Source organism: Rosa rugosa, chromosome 5 (genome assembly GCF_958449725.1).
Source record: "Rosa rugosa chromosome 5, drRosRugo1.1, whole genome shotgun sequence".
Lineage (NCBI taxonomy): Eukaryota > Viridiplantae > Streptophyta > Magnoliopsida > Rosales > Rosaceae > Rosa > Rosa rugosa.
The window spans coordinates 21,408,952-21,419,264 of NC_084824.1; the positions used below are offsets into that span (position 1 = coordinate 21,408,952).

Consider the following 10,313-nt stretch of genomic DNA (forward strand, 5'->3'; position numbering starts at 1 on the left):
AAAAACAGGAATCCCTCATTATGACTACATTAGTGAGCCATTAATGGGGCGCACTCGCGGGGATGGGTTTAAATACCATATCCCAACAGGCACGCATCCAATGAGGAGACAGCCATTAATAGGGTGCACTCGCGGGGATGGGTATTTAAATACCATATTCCAACAGGCCCGCATCCAATGAGGAGTCAGCTTTATGGAGCGCACTCGCGGGGATAGGTTTAAATACCATATCCCAACAGGCACGCATCCAATGAGGAGTCAGCTTTATGGAGCGCACTCGCGGGGATAGGTTTAAATACCATATCCCAACAGGCACGCATCCAATGAGGAGTTAGCTTTACTCCTAATTTTAGTATATCCTGATCAATTAAACAATTGACAGTGGGATCTGCCAGAAATTAGGAAGTTAAAGTATCTACAGATCAGGCATATATGGTCCAGAATGGAATATTCTACATTCTTCTGAGGACTAGGAACTTACAGAGAAGCCTATATATAGAGGCTACAACGAAATTACATAGACCGCCAATCAACCAATTAATCTCTACGATTATCCAAGCCTCCCCGGAGCATACTCATTCTTTTCTAATCGGTGATCACACTACAGTCCTAGTCTTCTCGGAAGCCGACTGTCAGTGCCGCCAAACCCTATGTCAAAGCACTTCGGTCCTAGTCTCCTCGGGAGCCGACTGTAGCGCCGCGACCACAAAAGGTTACGGAACCAGCCAAGCAAGGGTAACGCCCTCGCAAACCAGCCAAGCTAAAGTTACGCTTTAGCAAGTTCTCCACACTTCCCGGTGATTTTCGCTCTGCTCGATCTACAAAGTCGAGTATCGATTGTGTAAACAAGAAGAAGCTTAGCCGTAGTTCTCACCACGAGGCACAAAGAATCCCGCGACGAGGTTGGTGCTCTCCTCGTCTACAGTCGCTCAGAAGAAGTCAGGTCAAGGGACACCCTCGACGACCGCACCCGAACGGTGCTGGCACGCCCAAGCAAGAAAAGAGACTGTTGCCTAGCTCATGTAAAACTGGAGCCAAACACACTCCAACAAGTCCGCTCCACCAGCCAGAACGGGAATATGGGATCCCAGCGACGAAGACCTCATAGCACCACCCACCATCCTTCCAACCGCCGCCGTAACTCCCCTCGGAAACCAGCGAACACAGACAAGAAACCGGCATCATCTCCTCTTCCACTCAGACTTGGATTATTGAGGGAGCAACCCACGTTGTCCATGACGGACTCAGATCCACTATCCTCTCCCGGACCGGAACGCAGCGGCTGGAGCGCCGGTGGCGTTCGGCCGGGAGAAGGCACACTTTGCTTTTTCTTTTTTCTCCGCGCGTAGGGCGCGTTCTCTAATGTAGAATGAATTTATGGATATTCTCTATGTAGTATTGGGTCAATAAGCTTGGTCTTTTTTCTGTGGTTAAATTCCCAAATTTGGTCTACATGCATCTTTTCATATCAATTTCGAAATCATTTACCCATGGGTCATCCACTGAAATAATTGAGGGCTAAAAAGAAGAGATGACAATAACAACCGAAAAGAATATAGGGAAATAATTTGCCTCCCTGAGTGGTACTGGTTGGATGAATAAAACAGCTCTATATATTTTCATTTCTAATGGTGAGACTTCAAATATTTTTAGAATTTGTTTTTTAAATAGCTTTTAAATATACTTCAAATTTTTCAATTTTTTTTATTTTACTATACCGCTATTTTGACCATGTCATTTTGTTTTTGTGAGAAATTTATACCTTTCTGACCTAATAAAAATTTACCCAATAGAATTTTACATGATTTTAGATTTTGAGCAATGAGAGGGGGAAGAAAAATTTGAGAGTAAATTAAAGATGTCGAAAATCGAAAATTATGATGGAGACGAGTAAGAAAGAACTCATGAAGCTACTGTTGCAGATATGACTCCAGTAGCAGCAGCATCAAATCAATAGCGATTTCAGAATTCAGAGTTTCAGACTAGGTCCTTCAGACTACTACAACTCGTAGTAAGTTCGTCAGTCGTCGTCCACGTGATTCTGAGCTTTTTTGTCGCCCTTGATTCAATTATGGCTTGGCTACCAATGATTTACTCTTGGTTCACCCAACTTTCAAGTTTGTCCACCAAACTTCTCACCAAACTTTTAACCCGAGCTCCTTAATTTTCAAAGTTTCACTTTTACGTACCATGGTACATAGGTACATGCAGAAAGCTACAGCTAGCAAAAAATGAATGCACAGGGGGTCCTACGACAACCATGCCCACCGTCTAATTTCAACCGTCTATTACGGCCTACAGAAGCTTTTACAAAACCGACGGACTACTTCGAGCACTGTAGTCTATTTTGAGCAAAACAAACAAACTTAGAGCTAAATAGGACACTCTAATTACTTTACAGTTAAATTATTTAATCATCAAGCACTCGTAACCTCTAAATTTGGTTCATGTAATCACCAAAATTGCCTTATTAGAAATATTGAAACCGTTTCAGACACCTGAAGCCCCTAGTTTTGGCCTACTTGCATATTTTCATATCACATTTGGAGGCCCCCGGGGGGTGTTTCAATAATTTGGCACCCTTGTGTAATTTCCAATGGATTTAGGGTTTACGGTTAAAGTGTTGTCGATTCAATTGGGCCATTGAGGCAACTCTACCTTTATTTCCTCTTGTCCATAATAATTTCAATCATGCTTGAAGGAATCTCAGCGGGCTCCTCCATAATTTTCAAAGCTTCACTTTTACCGACCTACTTTCATGGAGTTAATGCTGGCATAATTTTCAAACTTGGGGCTTAGTGCCCAGCTTGCATAAAGCCAACCATTATTGTCCGAGCATCTATTTTCATCAACAATCCATTATTGCCCAGCAATATCTTTTACAAGAACAAGAGAGTAAGAGACTACTTAGAACACTCTCTGAGAGTGATTTTGAAAACCCCGGAAAGATGTTTCTCGCTGAATTCGCTGCCGGAGAAGTACTGAGTAAGGTGACTTCACTCTCTACTGATGAATTGAGACTCGATATCGTCTGGGGGTTCCGCAAAGAGATAGATAAGCTCAAAGAAACCTCAACCCTGATTGGAGATATAATCCATGATGCTTCTCATGAACCTGAAGATCCGGAACTGCGGGCAAGGGCCAATTGGATGAAGAAGCTTATAAGCGTAGCTTATAATGCAGACGATATTCTGGATGAAATAGAATATGAGGTTCAGCGTATCGTTATAAAGGAGACAAGCCTAGGTAAGAAGATACTCGGCTTCTTCTGCAACAATCCTGTTGTATTTCATCTCAAGATGGCACGCAAGATTTACAACATCAACACTTCCTTGGAGGGTCTCTACAAGCAAGCAGATGGCGTGGGATTCGTCAGATCAAATGGAGGTGCAGCAGCAAGTCAAGGTAGGCGGCACAGGGAAACAACCGCATTCCCAGAGAAAATTGAATTCACCCAGAAAGATGCAAAATTTTTTGGAAGGGTTCAGGTTGTGAGAGATATAATTGCAATCTTGACCAACTCCCACAATGAAGAAAATAATCCTTCAGTGATGGCTATTGTAGGATTGGGAGGCCTAGGTAAAACAACTTTGGCTCGCTCAATTACCCAGCAACTGAAAGAAGATGAAATGAAAAGGTACTTTGATGCAACATTCTGGGTGTATGTATCTAATATTTTTGATGTCAACTCAATTTTACATCGAATGGTGCAATCATGTGGCGTGACGGGAATAGACTCTTCAAATCAGCAAGTATTGATAGAAAACCTCCAGCAGAAGTTGAAAGACAAAAGGTTTTTTCTTGTACTTGATGACGTTTGGAATGAGGAAACTGATAATTGGAGTATGTTGATGGGTTGTTTGTCGCAACTAAATTCTGCCAAGGGAAGCTCTGTGATCGTCACCACCCGTAGTGCCAAGGTTGCATCCATAATGGAAACACTTCCTAGGTGCGATCTAGGGACTCTATCGGATGATGAATGTTGGTCCATATTGAAGGATAGAGCATTTGCGGATCCTAATGCTCCAATACCTTCAGAACTAGAGGAAATCGGAAGGGATATTGCCAAAAAGTGTGCTGGTCTTCCATTGCCGGCAAAGGTACGGTATTTTCGATCACCTTATTGATTATTCAATGTGTCGATGAACTATTTGGTATATATAGATGAAGCTATGCTAAAATTTGGATCTTAAATAACTGTAGGTTTTGGGAAGCTTGATGCGTTCTAAGAACAGTAGCGACGAATGGTTGTCAATTCTGGAAAGTAAAATATGGCAAGTATCATCAAACAAAAACGATAGCAGGATCATGTCAGTTTTGAGGTTGAGTTTTGACAATTTGGAATCACCATTGAAACAATGTTTTGCATATTGCTCGATGCTCAAAAGAGGTTCCTCAATTGAAAGAGATAACCTGATCCAACTGTGGATGGCTCAAGGTTTTCTCCGTCCTTCTCATGATCTCCAAAGCCAGGGGATTGAAATGGAGGATATAGGCAGAGGGTATTTTGTTGCTCTACTGGAGAGCTCCTTGTTTCAAGATGCTAAAAAGGATGAGGATGGCGTTATCACTGAATCCAAGATGCACGATCTTGTGCATGATCTTGCAATAGAAGTATCCAAGTGTGAGAGCTTGACACCAGACCTCAATCATGAGATGGATGATCATGAGATTCGACATGTTGCAATGATTCCGATTTCAGAACTAAAAAGGATTCCAGAAACAAGTATTTCAAGACTACGTTCACTCTTTTCAAGTGTCAAGGTCCTTAATATCATTTTACCAAAGTTGAGAGCTTTACGGGTCTTAAGTTTCTGTGTGGCAGAGAACCAGGAGTCGCTAAATTCACTTAGCAAGTTGAAGCACTTGAGGTATCTAGATCTTTCCCAAACAGAAATTAAAGCACTGCCAAAGTCTATTGGAAAGCTCTATAACCTCCAAACATTGAGATTACCGAGGCGGCTCAGAAAGTGTCCAAAGGAGATTCAAAATTTGATCAACTTGAGGCATCTTTATCAAGATGGTAGAACAATGAAATTTGAGGCTGGAATTGTGGGGCGATTAACTAAAATCCAAACATTACCTCAGTTTAATGTGGGTAAGGGGACCAAATTACCCTGTTTTAATGTGGGCAAGGGGACTGGTCCTGCAATCGAGGAGTTGGGTGGGTTGAAGCATTTGAGAGGCCACTTATATATTAGGAAGCTAGAACATGTAAGGGATGGAGAAGAAGCAAAGAATGCTTGCTTAGCGGAGAAGTGTCACTTGAGCGAGTTAACATGTGACTGGACACCCGGTGAGGTACCTAATGGCAATGAGACGGATGTACTAGATGGCTTGAAACCTCATCTTAATTTGCAAAGCTTGAACATTGAGTTTTTCATGGGTGCTACACTTCCGTCATGGATAACGGGTCTCCAAAATTTGAAGAAGATTCGATTAGTTTGCTGTGACAATTGTGAAGGAATCCCAACACTCGGCCATCTACCTAATTTAAGATCTCTTGAAATTAGTATGTATAAGCTGACACGTGTGGGAGCTGAGTTTTATGGTTATAGTGATACTAGCACAACTTTATTTCCAGCTCTGAAAACACTATCCATCTGGGGGTGCAAAGATCTCATTGAATGGACGGAAGCACCGAGGATATCAGCTGAAGGAGAAGTTGTGGTATTTCCTTGCCTCGAAGAGTTGGATCTCAGGTGCTGTCCTAAATTGAGAAATGCTCCGAGTCGTTTTCCACGTCTCAAGAGGTTGGTGATGCATGAAATGGGTAACAGCGTGCCAATAGAAAATATAAGCACTCAACTTACCACTCTCACTTACCTCGAAATAAGTCATGTAAAGGGACTCACTTGTCTACCAGAAGGGATGCTGAACAATAACAATAGTCTCACACATTTAGAGGTAAGGTTTTGTGATGAGTTGACGTGTATTGCTGTTGATGTATCTGACACGCTCCCTCTTCTTGAGGAGTTGAGGATAGAGTGGTGTCTCAGCCTAAAGTCGATTCGGATCACACAGGGCATGGCATCTCTCCGTCAATTGAACATCTCTTGGTGTGAGGGATTATCAAGCCTAGAGGTTGGGCTCGATTACTGCACCTCTCTTCAGGAGTTGGTGATAACTGTTTCCCCTAAACTGGTTTCAATTCCAACCGCACAGGGCATGCCATCTCTCCAGAAATTGTGGATCCGGGCTTGTGAGGGATTATCAAGCATAGGAAGTGGGCTCAACTACTGCACCTCTCTTCAGGAATTGGAGATTCGGCAGTGTCATAATCTAACATCAATTCCAATCACACAGGGCATCACATCTCTCCGAAGGTTGACGATTCTTTGTTGTGAGAGATTATTAAGCCTACCGAGTGGGCTCCAATTCTGCACCTCTCTTCAGCATCTGGAAATTGGTCCGTTGTGGGAGGAGCTTCCACCACCACATGATTCACAAAATTTGATCGGACTAGAAGCTCTTCCTGAGTGGTTGGGAAATCTTACATCTCTTGAGGCTCTAAAGATCTATTATTGTGAGAATCTCAAGTATCTACCTACACAAAATGCTATGAAAAACCTCACCAAATTGAAGCGTCTCGTTGCTATAAGATGTCCCCTGCTCAAAGAAACATGCCAGATGTTGACTGGCTCAGAATGGTCCAAGATTTCTCACATCCCAGATGTTGACTGTAATTTTTTTAACCAAATCAATCTATTTTCATTTTCTTTTCTTTTTTCCTACAAATTTATTTCTTATTATGTCTCATTTTTCATCTTTCTTAACTCAGTGTTATGAAGCTACGGAATGCCTGCCTTACTGAACTAGAATGTCTGTTCACATTACAAGGTTAATCAATTCCCAATTGCCAGAAATTTATCCCTAAAGCAGGGTAAGCTTTTCAAAGCACCATCTTTTCTTCTCCTCACATTTCTTTTTTCACTGGAGTTTAACCAGTAATGCATTAACCAATCCTACTTTTTCGTCTTGGCATAAATTATATCGTAGCAGGCTCTATCATACTTGACGGGAACATCAAATGATGCTGAATAGGTGATGATCCAGTCCCAGTAGTTCAATCACCCATGTACGGCTTGTCTGCTGTGTTTCATTGAAGATAAGGTGACCATGATACTGGAAAAATATACTTTAATCACTTCAATCTAATTATATCATATTTGCTTTCTCATGGAGGATAGACGTACTATTAGAAATCATTTTAGTCTGTTATAGACTTAGAATTTCACATCTTTTCCATGAAATGCTGTGCTCGTTTGGATGCCATGTTCCATTCTTTAAGGAAGACTTGCAATGAAATAAAAATATATCTATATCCTGTTTGATTAATAGTCAATTCCTCGATTGCCATTTGCATTTTCATTCCCTGCTGATTTAATATCAAGTAACTTTCCTTTACAAATTTGCAAGGATTGGATTTCTTTTAGCTGCATACAGAGTTATCTGAAACCAGTGGTGCAGTGACTTGATAAAGAAGTTTCCACAACCTTGTTTTCTTCTGATGTTTATGACACATAATGAACTTGGAATTTATTGATGCAACCCTACTAGGATGATTGCTTAATTACTTTGCTTCACTTTATTCATAGGTTGTATGGTCATTGTAACCTGTTATACTTTCTTTGTCTCAGGTGTTAATCAGCATTGGCTATGAGAATGACAAATTGAGAAGTATCCACCTATAGTGGAAGCTATGCAAACAAAAGATGAGGACAGCTGACTTCTAATATTCCAAAGGTAGACTGTAAGTATCTTTCTCAAATGAGTAATATTTGTGTATATACTTCTTGTTCCCTGTATCACTTTCATCTAATTATTTAACTTATCGGTTATCTTCATTTCTTGTGTCCCATTATTTCTTTTCCTTTGTAAGTACCAGTTTTTGTGATAGTGAAGTTCTCCTGTAGTATAACCAAAAAGTCATTGATAAGGATGTTACATAAATTTTGGGTTGAGGAAGAGATGTTCAATGGCATTTATTGTAAGTAAAGTATTTGCCAGAACAGTTCAGACCCTCATTCATTTGCAGTTGTCAGACAATAGTGATCCCTTTAACAATGATGTGAAAAACTACTTACTGCTGAATCTAACAGGAACTTCACCATATTACTGCATCTGGAAATTATTGGTTTTCACCATCTATGTGAAGTTATGCTGAGGGGTCCCAATTGTGAGATTACTTGTATTCCAATAATCTGGATGGATGACAAAGTTAACATTGATATCCTAGATGCTCAAATCTTTGTTTAAAATAAACTGTAAACTTTCAGATCCCTTTCATCTCCACTACTGTAAACTATCCACATATTCTTTCCTTCACAGCTATTCAGTGTAGCAAGTGTGTAATTGCTCTTTTGTGGAAAAGCTGTCTGAAGCATTTAATAAAAGAAGCAAAACTTGTTATCCTTCTCTCTTTCTTTTCCTCAGCACTGACAAATCGTCTTTTTGAAATCAGGTCTGGATTGAAGCTATGAGAGACCTCCTTAAACTAGCACAGTGGGATGTTCATGGGGTTCAAGTTCCAGGGGAAACATGTGCCTTGAGTGTTTAAATATCAGTTGTGCATGATTACTTCCATTGATGTTTTAAATTAAACCAGTTCCTAAAATCATTGTAAGCTTTTCAAACCCCTACCTCTTCTTCTCTCCTGGTGTTCCTCTTTGATTTGATTCACCAGTGTTCAAATGCATTGTACTCTGCTCTATAGGCTATTTACTTACTACAGTGCTGGCTTTATAATTGTTTTGGCATCATTTGTAATTTCTCACTAGGCCGCTCTATCCTGTTCAAATGGAAGAACAGCTTACTTGACAAGGTGCAGACTAAGTTCAGGTACTTCAGTTCTCCATCTTATGCACGTATTCGTTTCATTGGATATAATGCTGTCTCATGTTCTATTTTATTCTTTTTATTTTCCCTCTTTTGATGGGTTTTTCTTTTCTTCTCTTTCTTAGTAGTCAAGTGTTTCATAAACTTTCAAGATCAAGCATCTAGTGTGCTAAACTTAGCAAAATAGAATGTAACTTCAGTTACCTTTTATTAGTTTCAACTATTCTCTGTATTTTCAATCTCTGCAATCATCTGCTTCCAAGTAGCACTTTGTGGTACAATAATGATTCACGTTTACATAATGATACAATTCATTTATCTGAGGTAAAACCCTGGATAAGTTTTTCCTTTGCAAACCATGTCTTTGATGTTGATTTTATGCTTTCTTCTATGTGGGTTTGGATAAATTTTTTGATCAATTTGTTCTAGTCGGTTTGGGGAATTACATGCCCCCCCCCAATGTCCACTCTGACTCCTATCCTCTCTTACTCAGATTGTCCCAAGGATTAAGGAACTGGAGCACCAAATTCCTGATCTGAGGTGGCTGCAGTTTGTTTGGCTCTCGCAAAGGCTGGTAACTTTGCCCTATATTTAGAACAAACTCTTGCATCTTGGATAAGCCATTTAGTCAAGCTTGCATGGTTTCTAGGAAACAAGCCTTCTATTATCTGCGAGCTATATGAAGAACCTCCTGTCGGATTTCGCATTTTTGTGCTGTCTTGGTGTTTCCATGAAAGCTTAACGAATGGAGCAACAAACAAGTCCTGGAGGACCTGGACAATTTGATACGGTGGGCTTGTGTATGAGTTACTCATATATGGTTTGCAGCTTATTGTGAGCATCTCGGCACTTGTCATACTTTCAAGTATCAAGCCATATTTCTGAGATATGAGCAATTATCCAGGCAAAAATGGCATCAGCTGTTGTAGTCTAAAATATTCTTATGTTCTTTGAGCGTTAGTCTCTTGGTTGATAATTTTCATGGAGAGAACTGAGATAAAAGTGTTTGTGAGCTTTGGGTGTAATTGGGGCCGGTTCTCTGTTGTGAATGGTTGAGAGAAAGTGCGAGATTACATAACAAAGAACATTTTATTTTGACATTTGTGGCTTATTGCCGTGGACAAATTGGGGTGAATCACGTTAAAACGTTGCCTCTTTGTTGATTGTGGTGTTCTGTATGATTCTAGATTTTTCTCTTAATAAAATGGGTGCGAACTTGGGCTAGGAATACGAATTGGTAAAATTCCAAGCATGTAATAAAGGGATACAAGTATACAACTAATCTTCCCTCTATTTGATTTCACATTTGCTCTTTCTTTTAACAGTTTCTGCTGTTTACCATATATAAGGGCAAGTGAAATAAATCAGAACTGATAAAGTAAATCATTCTGAAAGTGGTTCTAATTATCATCAAGATTGCTTGCCTCACTCATTTTGAATTTTGTACATTGTATCTAATAATCTGCATGGTTTGT

The 10,313-nt window shown here is 40.2% G+C and overlaps 1 protein-coding gene across 4 annotated transcripts; it reads left to right on the forward strand.

The window, feature by feature from the left end:
* Positions 1 to 2,580: 2,580 nt before the first annotated feature.
* Positions 2,581 to 10,094, forward strand: LOC133709830 (putative disease resistance protein RGA4). Of its 4 annotated transcripts, none has more exons than XM_062135734.1 (8): positions 2,581 to 4,100; positions 4,204 to 6,682; positions 6,782 to 6,883; positions 7,000 to 7,113; positions 7,641 to 7,746; positions 8,465 to 8,622; positions 8,781 to 8,841; positions 9,332 to 10,094. In XM_062135734.1, the coding sequence occupies exons 1-3, from the start codon at positions 2,949 to 2,951 to the stop codon at positions 6,787 to 6,789; spliced, it is 3,639 nt and encodes a 1,212-aa protein (XP_061991718.1). In that variant the 5' UTR covers positions 2,581 to 2,948; the 3' UTR covers positions 6,790 to 6,883; positions 7,000 to 7,113; positions 7,641 to 7,746; positions 8,465 to 8,622; positions 8,781 to 8,841; positions 9,332 to 10,094. The 4 variants fall into 4 exon arrangements, with proteins under 4 accessions (XP_061991718.1, XP_061991717.1, XP_061991716.1 ...); XM_062135733.1 differs by having other exon boundaries at positions 7,003 to 7,113; XM_062135732.1 differs by having other exon boundaries at positions 4,204 to 6,883.
* The last annotated feature ends 219 nt before the right edge of the window (positions 10,095 to 10,313 follow it).